At 40.7% G+C, this 18734-nt stretch overlaps 2 protein-coding genes across 2 annotated transcripts; one reads left to right on the top strand and one right to left on the bottom strand.

Annotated features, from left to right (window-relative positions):
- The first annotated feature begins 2234 nt into the window (after window positions 1-2234).
- On the top strand, window positions 2235-4280 carry LOC311503995 (microfibril-associated glycoprotein 4-like). The gene is made up of 4 exons (XM_084566936.1): window positions 2235-2857; window positions 3045-3083; window positions 3163-3259; window positions 3340-4280. Exons 1-4 carry the CDS (start codon window positions 2624-2626, stop codon window positions 3834-3836), a joined length of 867 nt encoding a protein of 288 aa, XP_084423062.1. The 5' UTR covers window positions 2235-2623; the 3' UTR covers window positions 3837-4280.
- Window positions 4281-11937: 7657 nt separating this feature from the next.
- Window positions 11938-16973, bottom strand: LOC311504244 (stonustoxin subunit alpha-like; the record flags this gene model as incomplete). The annotated part of the gene is made up of 3 exons (XM_084567263.1): window positions 11938-12479; window positions 12642-14123; window positions 16886-16973. 3 exons carry the CDS (start codon window positions 16971-16973, stop codon window positions 11938-11940), a joined length of 2112 nt encoding a protein of 703 aa, XP_084423389.1.
- Between the last annotated feature and the right edge of the window lie 1761 nt (window positions 16974-18734).

Here is an 18734-nt window from a genome sequence, read left to right as displayed (position 1 = left end):
CTGCAGCGCCCCCGTGCTGCAGACTACCACATCAGACACACAGTCGCGAAGCCTCACATATTGCGGCCTGTTGGAGAGGTAGTCGGTGGTCCATGCAGCCAGGCTAATGTCAACTCCAGCTCCTTCCAGCTTCCCACTGAGCAGTGATGGTTGGATGGTGTTGAAAGCACTGGAGAAGTCAAAGAACATGACTCTCACAGTGCTACCGGTGTTCTCTAGGTGAGAGACACATCTGTACAGCAGGTAGATGACAGCATCTTCCACACCTATGCCTGGACGATAGGCGAACTGCAGCGGGTCCATTTTGTTGTTCACCAGATGACGGAGGTGGCCCAGGATGATCCTCTCCATGGTCTTCATCAGGTGAGATGTTAAGACTACTGGCCTGAAGTGGTTCAGCTCACTGGGATGCGCGTAAAAAGCGTGGATTTGCACAGAATATGTTGACAAGTTGCAGCGTTTACTAAAACAGCCAAACGTCAAAACTGAGGAATTCCTTAAACAGACGCCCGACAAATCTTGAAGAAGGCAGTAATGTGACCAGTAAAATCAAAACTGATAAAACCCCAAAAGATGACGAAGTAGCTGAACCTCTGAATATTTGGACTATTACTGTGAATTACGATCGTTTTTAATTTAGATTGTTGTTTGGTGGAGTTGTTGTTGTGTCCTTAAAAATAGTTTTTGAGAAGACAGTCAGTGCAGATGCTAATCGCTAGCATACAAACAGTACTTTCCAGTGCATTCACAGGTTGTACAGCCACAACATTATGACCACTGACAGGAGAAGTGAAAAACATTGACCACCTTGTGACAATTCAACGTTCTGCTGGGAAACTATTGGACCTGGCATTCAGGCATCCTGGCTGGAGGCCATCCCAGCTGTCATTGGTCTAGAGGGGGGGGTCCACCCTGGACATGTCTCCAGTCTATCCCAGCTGTCATTGGTCTAGAGGGGGGGTCCACCCTGGACAGGTCTCCAGTCTATCCCAGCTGTCATTGGTCTAGAGGTGGGGTCCACCCTGGACATGTCTCCAGTCTATCCCAGCTGTCATTGGTCTAGAGGGGGGGTCCACCCTGGACAGGTCTCCAGTCTATCCCAGCTGTCATTGGTCTAGAGGTGGGGTCCACCCTGGACAGGTCTCCAGCCTATCACAGGGCTAACACAGAGAGACACTCACACCTACGGCCAATTTAGAATCACCAATGAACCTAACCAGCATGTCTTTGGACGGTGGGAGGAAACTGGAGAACCTGGAGAGAACCCACGCAGACACAGGGAGAACATGCAAACTACACAAACAGCAGATTGACACATTAATGAACTGAAAGAATAATCATTTGTTGCAGCCCTAGTCCCACGACTCTTCAGATTGTTGATTGTTCACATCAAACAAGATATAGTGTAATGTTGAGAAATGTAGGGGATGCTGAATAAAAGAGAAGAAACTTTTTTGTTACAAATTCCAGAGGCCTTGAAAGATGAGATGTCTTTTGCACATTCATAAACCCATCCATCCATACATCCATCCAGGATGTTTGAACAGAAATACAAATAGGATCTACATCATGTTTTGAAGGGAAAGGTGGACACATTGCGTGTATCAGTCAACAGCTGTGATGACAGGTGGATAATATTTGTTCATATGAAATACTTCCAGGAAGAACTAGTGTGTTCAGTATATATAATGGACATTTCTCTCAGTGAAGTTGTCAGAGTTTCACAGATTGAAGGAGAAGCAGCAGTTTGTCTCTTTGTCCTCTGACGTCTCTTCAGTTTGACCTGCAGGTGAGAGTCTAACCAGAAACCAATGTATGCGTATAGTATACCGTAGGACATAGCAGTGCAGTTTAAAGTGCTATTATCAACTCCTCATACATTTTTGTGACCAAGCTAAAGTTAAGAGCTATTTCTGTTTGATGTGTCCTGAGTTGATTGTAGAAGATGCAGTGCTTTCACTACTACAAGAGTTAGAGATGCTGTGGTAATGTCTGCTGATAGATATCTTTTTCACTGGCTTTAATTTCAAATCCAAATCAAAAATGCATTTTGTTTAAGAGTTGTAATGATTGCATTCAGCAGGAGGATCAGCGCACAAACGTAACACTGCACAGTGACTTCTACGTTTTCTATAATGTCTCTCTCAAGCCTTACACCTATATATGTATATTTAAATGTTTGTTTGATTCATATAACTTTACTGATACTTTTAATTTGTTTTTTCAAGGTGCTCAGACAAACCAACATCAACAGTTTGATTACTTCATTCAGACAATGGAGGTAAATGTGACTTCAATGTAATCTGCTCTATTCATGAAATCCAGAGCAGTCATCAGCTTGGCTACAAGAACTTAAGGAAAACCATGCCAAGAATTTCTACTAAACAGAGCAGCCATAGGACTAAACCGTCTCCCTATATACAGTAGTTTGTGTTTCACTGAATGGACTTCATGTGGCGTCTCAAATCACTCTCTGTTTACTACAAACTCCACAACATTTATTGCCTAATCATTTTATTTGAGTCTCAAAACTGTAAAGAACGTATCTCCCTTATAGTTTCCTTCTGATCCAGATTCAAACACAACTCCTGGCTGCAGTTAGTAAGGATTCAAACCTTACTCCATGTTAATTAAAGGGAGTCTCCATTCTCCCTTCCTCTTGGGGATCAGTAAAGTCTCATCTTATATTTTATCTCTGTTCCAGCTGATATCACTCGTCCTCCTCCTGACTCCAATGTTGACCAGCTGCACTGAGCTCATCAAGCCGCTGGACTGCAGCGACATCCACCACCAAGACAGCAACAGACACAGTGGAGTCTACACCATCTATCCCCTTGGAGAAAGATCTGGTGTAGAGGTGAGCTCCTCCATCTCTGGGACCCAGGTTTAAATGTAGTTAGTCACCATGTGAAGACAGCAAGATCATCTGATACAACAAATACAAACTGATATCAACAGCATTAACCATAACAGCGTTAGCGTTGGAATATATTAGGTTGTAGTTCTGACTGAAGGATCACATTTACTACCATGTGTATTTGTAGGTGTACTGTGACATGGATTCAGAAGGAGGACGCTGGACGGTGAGTATTTCAACTACAATCAACTTCATCATTTCTGGTTTCTCAATAATTAACACATATGAATCGTGTTGTCCTCCAGGTGTTCCAGAGGAGGATGGACGGCTCCGTGAACTTCTACAGACCCTGGGATCCCTACAAGCTGGGCTTTGGTAGCGCTGCTGGAGAGTACTGGCTCGGTGAGACATCCGTCTGTCAAACTAACTTCATGAGACTTTTTTACAGGCTGATATGAAAGTGTGTGTTGATGTGTGTTCAGGTCTTGACAACATCCACTACCTGACAACCAAGCAAAAGTACGAGCTGCTGGTCACCATGGAGGACTTTGATGGAAAGAAAGTGTTTGCTCGGTACACTTCATTCAAGGTTGATGCTGAATGTGACGGATACAAAATTCATGTGTCTGGATTCATCAATGGAGGAGCAGGTGAGTTAAGACAGACTGTAGAGAAAGACTCTGTCACCATTTGTAGTAATAGTCTGATTATACTTGTTTCTGCAGGAGACGCACTGACACATCACAACGGGCAGAAGTTCACCACTTTTGACAAAGACCAGGACTCCTGGTCTGGAAACTGTGCCAGAACATATCTGGGGGCGTTCTGGTACGGCAGCTGTCACAATACAAACCCCAACGGAGTTTATCGCTGGGGGGCTGACAAAACTCTCTTTGCTGTTGGAGTGGAGTGGTATCAATGGAGGGGCTTTGACTACTCCGTGAAGTCCATCAGCATGATGATCCGTCCTGTGAAGTAAATCTCCAGGACAAACATACAGCAGAATATTTCTCTTTAATGATTTATTTCTTTCCTCTGTCTCATTAATTAATCATATCATCTCATGTATAGTAGGTCTAATACAGGTGGATTTTAAAAGCAATTCACTTGTGTTAGAGCCAACAACTAGCCTAGAATCTAGACTGCCCCTAGCGGCAGCAAATTACATTTGCTTCCGGGGTCAGTCTAGTTACTCTCCGTTGACTTGAGATTTCGAAAAATCCAAGATGTACCGGGCCAATCACGAGTCGGTGGGCGGGCTTAACATGATGATGACTGACCTGCGAGAGAACTATGGCTGTCTCCTTGTTGAGCTTTACCGTCTTCTTCCAGGACGAAGGCAGAAGCATCAAACGAGGTGAAAATCATTATAAATCGGGTCATGTTGAGAGCTGTAGTTACACGAAGGGAGTTTTGGTCGGTTCTGTACGCGCCAGCATGGGGGTAAGCGGTAAGCGACTTGGACTTGTAGTTCGTTTAATTACGTATTTTCCATAGCGTTTTACTGAACTATCTTGCGACAAACTGTGACATTCTTGACATGTAAAATCATTTTTTATTCTGAAAAACAATATATGTATAATCCAAGGCACAAGTCGATCGGGACCAGAAAATAATTTATCTTTCGCCATAGACTGCCGTTCATATTTTTTCGAAAGATAGGTCCCATGGAGGCAATCGGAAGGGGCGGGACTTCGGCTCTCTATAAGTTCCGTGAATTACGCGTGAATTCCCCATCCTGCTAGAACTACCAGAGCGATGGCTGCTGCTAGCGAACAACTTTCTTTCGAATCGGCTTTGGCCGCCACTCTGAAAGACTTGAAGTTAAGCTTTTCTCTGAGAAAGGAACTCTCTTTTCCGTCGCTCTGACTACGTCACCTTCTTCGTTGCTCTGATTGGTTGTAGCGCTATCCTATTGCGTGGAGAGGGAGTTTGAAAGACAACCGTTTATCCCACCCCTCCGGTTGAGCCCTGGCTATGGAGAGTGTCCAGACCCTACATTTAATGTGGGTCTGGCTCGTCAGGCTAGCCAACAGCATCTCTATCTGAAATGAACATGTTCCTCCACTAGATGTCTCTGCCGTCTGGATCCATCTGAATCATTATCTGCTGCAATAAATGAGAAGCAAAGCAAAACCCTGGTGTGATCTGATGTTATCACTTTATCTGCTGTCTCTCTCTGACTGTGAATCCAGTGTTTTATACACATTTTAGTTTTTAGAGGAGCCTGTTTGACGTCACTGTTAGAGACTAAAAATAAAGTTGTGTGATTGTGTGGATGAAGGTATATAGATAATAGTCAAATAAGATCACCATAAGATGACCACAGTACTCACTGCCTTTAGTTGATGGATACTATGGTAAAAAAGATCTTTACAAGACTGTTCTGCCCTGTTAGTGACTTCTAACTGAACTTAAGAAAACAACCTATTCCATATGAATTTGCATATTTTTAAAAAAATAGTCTTGATGAGTTTTCAGTGTATCTCTGAAACTGTGAAACTATTATTGACATTTGTTTTAGTAATTTTATACTCCTGACTAGGGGTGTAACGGTACACACAAGTCACGGTTTGGTACGGGTTCAGTACAACGGGAAAACATTTTCAGTGTTGTATTACACAGTAAAATGTAAACAGTGAACAAACTCTCACATTAGTAATATTGTCAAACAAATATTTCAAATAGTACCAAAACTGAAAATCTCTTGAAAATATTACAAAATAAATAATGAGTGTTTCAATTACTCCAGCCTAGGGCTAATACAAAATAAAAGGCAATACAGAATTGAACAGCATCTCCTGGTGAAACATCGTGGGCAGACAGTCTTTGTCCGGTCCACCACTCGCGTCCCATCACCGTTATGTTGCACCGGGAAACCAAAGTGTTCCCACACTGGTGATTTAAATGAAGCTCCACACTTCTCTTAGTACATCTGTGCTCCACACTCTGTCTTTTCTTCTTCGTCTGTTTTTCTTCTTCTGTAGGCTAATGACGTTAGCTGGCAGCTTTTAGCCTCATTACCGCCACCTGGATTGAAGTGAGTACTCGACTTTTTCTTTTATTTACAGTTTTTCTCCATTGGTTTGGCTCATTTCTTGAAACCGAAATTACATTCTCAAAACTCTAAGATCATTTGGCAGAACAGTCTTACAGTTCAGCACAACTCACTTACTCACTTGCAAAAGCTAGTTTCTCTCCCAAAACTGTTCACTCATGCTTGAAACTAAATTCCTTTCTCAGATAAAGAGTCAAGTGCCACAAAATTGCAAAGATCCTTCTCAATTGCTTTGGCTCATTTCTCGAATTAGACCGGACGTTCTCCACACTCTTGGTGCTTTTGACAAAATAACCTGGATGGTTCAGCACAACACCATGGTTCACCTGCAAAAGCTCATATCTCTCCCAAAACAGTTCACTCATGTGTCAAAACTAAATTTCTTGCTCATATAAATAGTCAGTGCCCCCAAAATGCATTGTCCCTTTGGCATTGTGTAAGCACTGCAAGTCAAAATGTTTAAATATTTTGTCACTATGGCAGAAGGCCATTGAAATATTCTTTATGTCCACCTCTCAGTCTTAGCCCAGTCCAGTGGTTACTGTACTAGTTTTTTTGTGTAGCTAACAGAATATAATTGTGTGTAAAACTGAAAAATAGGCTTTTACGCCAAGAGTAGCCTCAGGTTTGACATCACACATTGCACTCAGACTGCCAAGGACATTGCAACCATTTTTATTCACAAACTGAAAGTAGCTTCCATACATCAGAGTGAAAGAAAAGGTATACAGCATAATATTCTGTAATATAAACAACACATAAACAAAAAACAAGGGAAATTACAGGCAAATGAGCACATTATTAGGCTACAGTGCTGTAAATAAAGCTGTAAATAAAAACTTCATTGGTCGCTGTCCTCATCCTCCCTCTCCTGGCCACCGTCCTCATCCTCCTGGCCATCTACACGCTGCTGTCTGTCTGGCCACAGATTCTCATCCACATCGCAACGGATATTCTCCCTTGCGATGCATCGAGGAAAGAAACGGCGTGCGTGTCTCAACCATCCCCTACACTGATCCCCTGTGATGTCTTCACACGCAGCATCCATTGCCTGGAGCAGGGATCTTTGGTTTTGTGCGTGATGCTCATATACTCTCCACCTCCAAGCAGAGAAAAACTCTTCGATTGGATTTAGAAAAGGAGAATACGGTGGCAGGAAGACCATGAGCATCCTTGGATGGCCAGCGAACCAGGCCCTGATGAGCGGGCCACGGTGGAAGTTGACGTTGTCCCACACAATTACATAAACTTGTAGGTGAGGTCCTACGAGACCTCTCTCATTTTCAGGAACCAAATCTAAATAAAGGTGGTCCAAGAAGACAAGGAGCTTCTGTGTGTTGTATGGGCCAAGACTGGGGATGTGTGTGGCCACACCATTCTCAGAAATGGCAGCACACATAGTTATATTGCCCCCTCGCTGGCCTGGGACATCCACCGTGGCTCGGTGACCAATGATATTGCGGCCACGTCTTTGGCCCTTGGCCAAGTTGAAACCAGCCTCATCTACGAAAACAAGGATGTGAGGGGTCTCATTTCCTTCCAATGCCATTATTGTCTGCAAAAAGAAAACATCAAATTACTCATGCAGAACACTCTTACACTACGGTTATATTCTTCAAATGATGATTGTATCATACACAAGACAAGATAACTGACTTACATGTACATACTGGTACCGCAGCTCTTTCACTCTATCAGAGTTCCTCTCAAATGGTACCCTGTAAAGTTGTTTCATGGTCATGTGATGCTTCTTCAATACCCGGTCTATTGTGGAGATGCTTATGGAGTTGATATTATGGAATATGGCATCGTCTTGTAGAATTGCATCACGGATCTCACGCAATGTGATGGCATTATTTGCTATCACAATGTTACAGATCCCTTGTTCTTGTCGCTGACTGAGAAGTTTTCTTCTGCCACCCGTGCCAGGTTGTTGTTCAATCCTAGACATAGAATTCAAAGGACAACACTCCATTCATTATGTATGCCTCATGTATTTCTTACAGAATGAGTTACCAATGAAATTGTATTGTTGCTTTACTTACAGTAACTTTACCACTATTCTAATGCATCACTGAACAGTGACTGGAATACTACTGTATTCCAGTCCATAGTTTATTTTTTCCAATATTTTTCTTGCCATTATTAGTATCATAACATCCCATTGAGGTACATTACTGCAGGCCTATAACACACACACACACACACACCCCCACACACACACACACACTCTAAATGAATAGGTAAATGAGTAAATTAACACATTTCTTGCTTTATGCACAGTGTCCTGTCCTACAGTATACAACATATACTGTAATTCAATTATTGACTGTTATGAGTACATACCTGTTTTCCCTGCGAAAGGTTTGGATGATGGAGGAGACTGTAGAGCGAGGCACATTAGGCTGCACTCTGCGACCTGCCTCCGCCATTGTGAGGCGGTGGTTGACAACATGGTCTATAAGTGTGGCCCTAATTTCATCCGGGACAACATGGTGTCTTCGTGCTCCTCGGCCTCTTCCCCCTATTCTATCACCACGCATCCTTACTCCTCTTCCTCTTCTTCTTCCTCGAGCAGGCAGTTGCCCTTGTTCATTTGCTTGGCCAGGTACCTCCATGTTCAGAAATGGTAATGGTCCTGGTCAACCTTTATATATATATATATATGTTTGGCAGCATTCACAATCATAGACAGCACCTGTCAGGTAACTAAACATACTAGTTGATTGGTCATCTGAGATGAGTGAAACACCTCCTTCGTTAGTCAAGTTCTAGTTTCACCTGACTCAATTACTGTACTCAATGTATCAAATGTTCCAAGAGATTCATATGGTATTCATGGTATTATGTTCTTGACTAATTTTGACAATTGAACAGACTATTGTGCAAGTGATGACTTACACAATGAAATGATGCTGACATGTTTTGCAGAGAACAACCATTACACTGAGAATCGACAATCAGTTTTGATGAAAAAGATCTATTCATTTGGAAATTGTGCTAAATGAAGGCTACCTGTACTTAATCATTTGAATAGATGTAATGACATATTGAGACATGTACTAAGACAATTGCAACTTGATGAAATGAATGAGAAATGCAATTCTGTTGTGGACAATTGCCAAGTGGTTTGGAGATTTGTCCATGTTGTTTTGAGAATGTAATTTCGGTTTCAAGAAATGAGCCAAACCAATGGAGAAAAACTGTAATAAACGACTCACTCAGACGTATTCGCCATATAACTGCGTGCACCAGAGGTTTGCGATACCGCCATATTTGGTATCGATCCGATACCAAGTAAATACAGGGCCAGTATCACCGATACCGATATTGAAATATTTTAATAATTACAGTGAATTTTCATGGCATTTAAGTGTTTTTGTGATTTTATGTTTTTTATTTATTTTTTTATTTTTTTTTTTTATTTTTTTTTTTTGTGAGTTAAAATCCAGTACAGTATTTGGGCAAAATTTATAAGTAAATAGAAAATACTTTATTATCACAATAAAAGTTTTTTTTTTTTTTTTCAAGAAGCAACACGAAATGATCAGTTGAGAACAAATAAAAAGAAATTTTTTTCAGGCAGAGTGTTCAGAAACTAAAACACAATTATAAAATAAATATTTTCCTTCATTGAACTACTTTCTTGATTTTTTTTCTTAAATAAACAAAGTGTACAAATGATCACTCCACAACAAATATTATAAATAATGTAAGGAAGTGTTTAGGAAGTACAATACAATACAAAAATAAGACAACATTTCTTTAGTGCTCTTTTTTTTTCTTCTTTTCAGGGGTCTGTCTGGGCCAGGTCGCGGGGGATTTTAAAATTTTCCATCTACTTTTACAAGTGTGTTGTGTTACCACTGTATCTTACAGACTTTTTACAAATAGTACAACTTGCTATCGTTTCATTTTCAGCCTGAACATATAACCAAACAGCCCTACTCTTTGTCTCCCGCTCCGTCTCTGTCTCTGTGTGTAATGCTCTGCTGCTGCTGGCCGGACCTGGCTGGTAGCGGTGGGCGGAGCTTGGTTACCTGGCGCCGCTGAGTCACGTGACGGTACAACTAACACACGAGAGGGGAGGAGGAGCAAAATGAGCCTGCTCTGCTCTGGGACAGCAGCGTTTAGAAGAACACAGTCAGGTCGCCGCTTTAATGAAACGAGAGAAACTGAAACTTAAGTATCGATCTCATTACATTGGTATCGATATTATCGATATTTGGATAGATCCGCCCACCACTAGCCTACACCGAACCGGACGAATAGAAATACCGTTACACCCCTACTCCTGACAGGACTTTACAATAAACAGGAAACAGTACACAATGTTCAACTCAGGATTCATCTTTATTGATTTTATGAAAATAACCTGTAGATTCAAACCTTTACATTTCCAAAAGAACAAAGTAATAACACTTATTATTTTACCTCATCAACTAGTTAGTTTGGTTAATATTTAAGGTTTGTCACTTTAATAGCTGTCATTGTGAATCCCAAATAAAAACAACTACATTTACTTAAGTAAAGAAGAGATACTTGAGTTACTTGTGTTCTTAAACAATAACAAGAACATTCAAAACCGGGCGGAGAGGTGGTTAGCACTGATGCCTCACAGCAAGAAGGTCACCGGTTCAGATTCTGTGTGGAGTTTGCATGTTCTCCCTGTGTCTGCGTGGGTTCTCTCCGGGTACTCCGGCTTCCTCCCACCTTCCAAAGACATGCTCATTAGGTTAATTGTGATTCTAAATTGCCCGTAGGTGTGAATGTGAGTGTGAATTTGTGAGGTTTGTGTGAGGTTGTCTGTCTCTGTGTTAGCCCTGCGATGGACTGGCGACCTGTCCAGGGTGTACCCCTGCCTCTCGCCCAACGACAGCTGGGATAGGCTCCAGCAGACCCCCGCGACCCTTAACAGGAATAACCGGGTATAGAAGATGAATGAATGAATGAACATTCAAAACCTTCACCACATTTCTCACACCTCATTTAAAAACATAACTGATTACATGTTACCTAACTACCTTTTTAGTTACCTAATATTCACCTCAACTAATAGTAATGTTGACTGAGGATTAGTGATTATATATGAAGCATTAGAGTCATTTTGGGAATCCCCTTTAGAGTCCTTAACAACTAAACTATGTAAAATACAACAACATGCTCTGAAACATAATGTGATTATATGGTATATTCTCTCAAAGTCTGTTATAGTGACATAATGTTCTGTTGCTTTGAAAAAGACAAACAAAAACCACAATCAAAAAACAATGAATATTTACACCAGTGAGTCTAAACTAGATGACCATTCACTGATGGAGCAAACTGATATTCTGTCAGGGTCTGGATGTATCAGACAGCAAGTCAACAGATGGTTGGTGCAGTCACTGTGGTGGATGTGGGATCAATGTTCAGGTATGAAGAACTGAACCATGGACCAGGACCAGATGGTTCTGTCTGGATGACTTGATTGGAACCTCTTGAGACTTGAGGGATGGTCCCAGTCAGCAGTGGTGCGTGACGACTGATAGTACTGATCAGGAACCAGACACAAGGTGTTCGGACCCAAAGCTCATCGAGGGTAACAAAGGCTACGACGTGAGATCTAGACCAACTGAGAATCTACTGCACCACAGGTCAGAAGATTGTTTTGGAAACATGAGTGTCTAAACTAGACCCTGGAGTCAAGAAAAGATGTCACCTGGTCCAAAGAGTCATGTGGACAGCAGGATAAGCCATGACACCTAGATGCAGTTTGGGAAGAAGGTGGTGGCTTAAAGGATCTGCTGCTGAAGTATTTCTTCCAGATACGACACCTTTGGTGGTCTGGTAGAGTCCAGGTCCAGTATCAGTAGAGACATGAGGCATAAAGTTTAGACTCACTGGTATTAATAGTTAAGGTTAGGGTTAGCACCACAAAACCTTTAAACATAGATTAGGCGGATATGCAAATATAAACTTAGAGTGAAATAATGAATTTGTATTTAGTTAACATTGTGGTTGCAGGTGTTTTCTACTGTTCTTACTCAGCTAGACACAGGGCAGCATAGTTGTGAATGTTGTAAATGTAGAACCCTGGGTAAAGAGGCTCAGTGAATGTGGTCTCGAAGTAGTACTTGGCACTCAGTGTGTTAGAGGTGACTTTGTAAAAGCACAAACGACCAGCAGGCCAGTCTAGAAACACTCCAATCCGTTTGATTCCAGGAGATGGCTTATCATCGTACCACTCTTTACCATTATGCCATGCACTGTACCCTACATCTTTATTTGCATCAACATACCATGATAGGGTATTGTCTCCAAACTTATTTTCTGAACCTTTTCCTTTCCTTCTGATTCCTTTGTATGTGACAGCTACACCAACATAAGTACCCTCACTCAACTCTACCTCCCAGTAATGGCGATCACTGAGCCCTTCTCTACACAAAACCTGAGGCTCCCCATCAAACCTTTCTGGGTGATCGAGATATGACTGCCAGTCTCCACATGTCGCCTTCTTGTTGTTCTCAGACAAAGTGAGGTAAGTGTTTGCTGTGTTTGTGTCGAGGGTGAGATCACAGTAGTCTGATGGAGAGAACAAGACAACAATCTGTGACCAGTTATCACCATTCACTCTGATTGACAGTCTCATTAAGTCATTTTAATTCTTTAAATAAGTTCCTCAATGTGCTGATGAGTACAAAATAAAAAATATAAATGTAAAGAAATTGGCAAAAAGATACTTACACCACATTAGATCCCGTCTGTCTGTTACAGCTGTGGGATCGGGAATATCTGGCTTTGAAAAATCCTCCGTGATCAGGATGCCATCCTTGTAATGGTACATGGTCGCTCCTTGGAACTTCTCATTGGGTTCAGCTGCAACTAGGAAACGAAATCTGCTGCTGCTACTCAGGTCTTTGACAATTTTAGAGAATTCTGTGGCTTTCTGTCTCATCTTGGTGAACACTTCATCTGAGAAGAACCACTTGTTTCGTGTAGGTGGAGTGACTTTTTTCTCACTTTGTGTTTCATGCCAATGCAGACAGTCGGCCATCTGGTCCATGAAGGGGTCGTCAGTTTCCAGAGAGGTGAAAACAAAGCAGAGAGCATGCTCTACACCTGGGACCAGAATCTCTCGGTAAAGATCAGACTCGTTTGGGGCGATCTTTGTTCCCTTCATAATTTCTACACAGAAATTGACAACATTGATTTCTTTCTCTGCATTGTCCAGCCACTTGTCCAGGTTCTCCTGGCTGAACGGTGACTTCTCCTGGTTGTCAAAGAGTTCTTCCAGAGAGCTACCATCTTCGGTACCTGCACGGATGGAAGGAAACTTCTTCTCCATGGCCTGTTTGAGTGTTTTTGTATAATCTTCACAGAGATCTTTAAATTTGCTCAATTTTTTGTGGATGGGTGGAAAATGCTTGACCACTTCCTCATCCAGAGCATCATTGCATCTCATTTCTATTTCCCTGATGCTTTCTAGAGCATTCTCAGCTTTCCTCAGTAAAGCAACACAAATCTCTCCTTCACACTCAGGAGCTTCTGGATCCAGACTCTTCAACGGCGTTAGCCAGACTTTGACAGGAACCGTTTTTTCTTCCTTTTGGACAAGTAGCTGTGGAAGTTGCTTGTAGGTTTTCACTGCCTCTTCAAATGTTGCAGGGTTGCTTTCTAGAATAAAGTCACCGTAGAATTTGCAGGAGAATTTCTCTGTCAATTCTTTTTCTTCATCAGTCAGCTGGACTTTAGCTTTTGCCTCAAAATCAAACAATGGGATCTTCTTTATCACAACTTCCATACTGCCCTGGATGTCCTGAACACTGCTGTTGTCCACCTTCTTGCTATCGAACACAAAGAAAGCATTTGCCCCATAAAGGATGCCGGTGACAACATGAGTTGCAGAGCACTTCTTGGTCACATCTTTTATTTGCATGTTTTTGGCTTCAAGATGAGATATCGTCAGTCGTTCAAATGAAGTTGTAGCCTTGTACTGAAGTGTCACTCTGCTCTGTTTCTTGAATTTCTTCTTGTCATTCAGATAACGGGCAGATCCTCCAACTTCAATCTGGCCAGACAGGAAACTGGCCTTCAGAGAGGCTTGAACATCCAGCAGAGTCGACTTGGAGTCAATGGTGTCTGATGTCGTAACTTCATATGTACTGCTGTTCTGAATCTGCCTACTTCTGTTCTTCTCAATAGTTACTTTATCCCACAGTGTGAAATCTGTAGAAAATAAAAAATACCTATCTGTAAATTAAATCTTTCATTTGATTAACAGTAACATTTCATATTTGTGTGTTCAGGTGTTACAGCACAGACAAACCATAGCTATTTAGCGTGTTCTTTGCATATGTATAGTAAGTAAAACAAAGTGTTGGAGGTCCTGTACCGATACTTTTCATATTTGACCTGCTTCCCATATGAAATATTGTTTGGAAACACTGCAAATATTTTCACTAGTGTGCAGTATATTTATCTATGAAGCCAGGTGAAATAAATGAGTTCGTCATATTGGAAGAATGCCTTAAACCCTTATGGTTCCTCCTAGCCCGTTCATCCAATTCTCACCAAACTTGGCATGTATCATTTATGGACAAAGATAATGAAAAGTTCTCTAAAGAACTTCAGCAGGTTATTGATTACAAAGCTAATGGCTAATTCATTTTATGGTGTGGCACACTTTAACTCCAAAGCTAATATTTTGTGAAGTATGTACCCAAACTTAATCAAACTTCATGTCATTGATAATAATATGATTCTATACAAGCACCCCAACTTTTGTGACCCTTGGTCTCTAGGGGGCGCTACAAAAGCAACATTTCAATATCTCAAAAACTGCAATAGCTAACTTCATGTAGTCCATCAAGTTGCGTGACATTACGTCAACAAGGAGCGCTACAGGTGACACAGACACATTTCATATCACTTCAAGGCCTATAACTTTTGAAGTATTCACCCAATCCTTATGAAACTTAACAACCTTCATTATAATATGTTTGCGTACAATCATGCCAAGTTTTGTGAAATTCGGGCTGTAGGGGGCGCTACAACGACTACATGTTTATATCTCACAAACCACCACAGTAAACTGCTTGAAATTTGGCAATAATAATCTGTGGATGACTCCTTACAAGCCCACCAAGTTTGGTGCAATACGGTCTATAGGGGGCGCTACTGGTGACTCATGCCTCTGTGTCCAGCTCAGGGGCGATTTCGGCACAGCATGGACCCCTTTATGATCGCTTGGGATCATCTAGTTGATCTTGATTTTCTACATGAAAATGAAAAATGTTAAAAATTTTCACAGAAGTAAAAAAGTCTTCTACTGTAATTCATTACTGTCTGGCTCCAAATAGCTCTTTAAAAAGCCTCCAATTGATTCAAAATGCCGCAGCAAGAGCATTGACAGGAATTAGCAAGAGAGATCATATAACTCCAGTTTTAGCTTCTCCTCATTGGCTCCCTTTAAAGTCTAGAATAGAATTTAAAATCCTCCTCCTTACATACAAGACCCTCAAAGGCCTAGCTCCATCATATCTGAAGTTCAGCTGTTTCTTCTCCATGTTTCTACAGGAGACTCCCTGACATATCACAATGGACAGAAGTTCTCCACTTTTGACAAAGATCAGGACTCCTCACCTTCAAACTGTTCCAGACTATATGTGGGGGTGTTCTGGTACAACACCTGTCACACCACAAACCCCAGCGGAGTTTATCGCTGGGAAGGTGATGGTTCTACCTATGCTGCTGGAGTGGTGTGGAGGGGCTATGGCTACTCCCTGAAGTCCATCAGCATGAAGATCCGTCCTGTGCAGTAAATCTCCGGGACAAACTTTATTTCTTTTCTCTCATTAATTATGTTGTTTCATATGTGTGATTAGTATGAGATCAACAACAAACCTGAAACAATTGAAACTGGACCTGTAGGGTTTCTGGAAGACGGGATCAGGATCAAAACAGATTCCTCCAGTTCCTTAAGGACTGAGAACCTTCACAGAAAACTACAGGCCGATTATAAAAGTGTTAATAAAATCTGTAGCTTGAGTGTGAGAGAAGGTTGTGGTTGGTTTTCTCTTTACACTCAGTCTGCTGCTGTAACCAGACCCTTTAATTTCTGCTTAAAATCATTATCTGCTGCAATAAATGAGGAGCTGTTGTGATCTGATGGTGTGGTCAGTTTTTACACTAATACTCTCAAAGGTACAGTAGCTACTGGTTTTAATAGTCGTGTTAATATCAGTCATCTCTGAATAACAACTGAACAACAACAAAGCAAACAAAGGCGGCGGGTGTGAACATAGACAAAGATATATAGACGCCTCATTGAGCGGGTTGGCCCGTACTCTGCATTATTGTATATAGTCACTGTACAAAACCCTGTTTTTTGGTGTATATATCTGCTCATATCCTATTTTTTATGTGTACAAATTGAGATTTGTTATTATTATTAACAGCCCTACAGTAAATCCTCCTTCACAAAGGCTGTAATTTTCAGTTTGTTTTAAAACTGTTGAGATAAGCTAATTCACTTGTACAAACATTTTAGAAACTGTGCTGCAGCTTGTGCTGCTTTAGACCTACATCATGTTATACTGAAGACACTATACTATACTATATCAGTTATATTAAGTTCAACGTCTAAACTTAAGCACATGGTTATACGTGGCTTTCATTATAGGAGTGAGTAGATCTTCTATCTCCTTGTACGACTCTGCTGGAAAACCATCATGTCCTGGTGCTTTCTTGACTCTTGAATGTGCTATTGCCTTATTTATTTCTTCATCTGTAATTTCACTAATTAGAAACTTATTTTGTTCCTCACTCACTTTGGGAAATTTTATGTGGTCTAAAACATTTTTTGGGTTGGCTATATAGATTCTCTTAAAACTTTTCAAAAATTTGTTGGATATCTTTTACATTGTAATGTACAGAATTTGTTATAGGATCCCTAATTTCATAAATTGCCACAATAAGTCACATCTTACCTGTGAACAGTTTATCATGCCGGGCATCGTACAGCATCCCTAGTGAGAAAGGTCGACCCAGAGCTGCCACATTCTCATTTGAATCCATGTCTCCAACCTGAGTTAAGTAGAAAGCATCATGTATAAAACCAAACACTTTCTAAATCAAAGTCATACTCTCAGAGGTAAAGCAGGTGTTTTTAACACATTCATCCTTTTAAACAAAGACAAGACATAAACTCAACTCAACTCAACTCAACTCAACTTTATTTATAAAGCACTTTAAAAACAACCACAGCTGAAACAAAGTGCTGTACATTGGTGAGGCAAACTATTAAAAAACAATAAAATAGTAAAAACACTAAGAGACTAAAAACAATAAAACACTAAAAACACTAAAAACAATAAAACAATAAAACAATAAAAGCACTAAACAAAAGCAGAAAAAGCAGGGTCTTATGCTGGGTCAAAGGCCAAGGAATAAAAATGGGTTTTAAGACAAGTTTTAAAAACTGACTGAAATGTTTACAGTTTCAATATTTAAGAAACTAAAATACTAAAAACTAAATGAAAAGATTAACAGGTTTAAATGAGATCCAAACTCTCCTTTAGGTTTTTCATTACCTGCTGAAGGTTTGTAGTTCAGCTGAGTTGAATGAAAGTCTTGAATCGTAAGTGAAGCTTCCAGCCTACAGCTTTACTTATATCCTGTTAAAAAGCTCCTCCCCCGCAAACTTGGAAAACCTTCAGCTGTTTTCATACTCTCAGTGGTGACGTCATCAGGTCCAAATAACTAAAACCCACAGGCCTTTATTTAAACTGATTGTGTTCTAGTGTTTTATTTAGTCTACCCTTGATGACTTAGTTTGAGCTTCACTGTAGCTGCAATGCCCATTAAGTTACTAAATGAACTGATTAGTTGAACTGTTCAATGTACATCATAATGCAATGGTTTTGTTGTTTCTGCGACAACTATGAACTAAACAATAATGTGAAAAGTCAGATAAAAGGATAGATGAATTAATGTTTTAATAGAAAGCCTAGCCGATTGAAGGTACAGCCGAACAACTCACAGTACTAAAGTGTGTCATCATGTCAAGAGCTGAAGAACTTTCTAGGGCCCCATTCTGACCTTTCATTAACATCCAACTTGGTAAATCTGATCTCACCTGTCCACCTCTCAGTCCCTGTGTCTCCACCTGGTCTTAATATAAATGTGTCTCCACATGCATCAGATTTGTTTTAGAGACAAAGACTCAGAGTAGACCTGAACCCTGGAAGCTTCATCTTCAGAGGAACCAGGTCACTGGTGATCTGTTGATGTCTGAGATCAGATCACTGTGATGCAACTGCAGACATTTTGATCGGTTTGCCCAGGACGAATGTTAATGTCAGAGTCTGCACCTCCATCTTATTTCAATAATTAACTCCACTGAAGAAAAAGAAAACTATCAATAGATTTCATCTGTAGAAGAACAGAGTGAAACCCCAAAACAGAGTCAAACCCCAAACATCTTGTAATTAAAAAGATTAAAAAATTTCCATGGGCCACAAGCTGCTTATTTTTTTTCATGAATGTTAATCTTATTCAAATCATTGAAGTGAAATCTAATGCCAAGTGAGAAGAGCATCAGTGAGAGCAGGTTAATTAGAAGAATCTGCCATTGTTATGTAGAGTATACTGTAGCCACAAGGACAAACAATCACTCAGAACATGTGGATATCCCAGGTGGGATTTTGTCTAAAGCACAATAATATATCTCTTATGCTGAACGACTATCTGAGATACTCAGGAGGACTACAAGTCCAGGTGAGTATTAGGTGATTACCAGACTCTAGTCATGTGACCTTCAGGTGATAAAAACCTAAA

Source organism: Chelon labrosus (genome assembly GCF_963514085.1).
Source record: "Chelon labrosus genome assembly, chromosome: 19".
Classification (NCBI taxonomy): Eukaryota; Metazoa; Chordata; class Actinopteri; order Mugiliformes; family Mugilidae; genus Chelon; species Chelon labrosus.
Note: the sequence above shows the minus strand (reverse complement) of the source record. Positions and strands in the feature narration are given on the sequence as shown.

Coding starts and splice junctions, on each gene's coding strand:
- LOC311503995 (XM_084566936.1), top strand. CDS start 2,624: ATGTTAATTAAAGGGAGTCTCCATTCTCCCTTCCTCTTGGGGATCAGT. Junction 3,084..3,162: donor CAGAAGGAGGACGCTGGACG/GTGAGTATTTCA, acceptor GTTGTCCTCCAG/GTGTTCCAGAGGAGGATGGA. Junction 3,260..3,339: donor TGCTGGAGAGTACTGGCTCG/GTGAGACATCCG, acceptor ATGTGTGTTCAG/GTCTTGACAACATCCACTAC.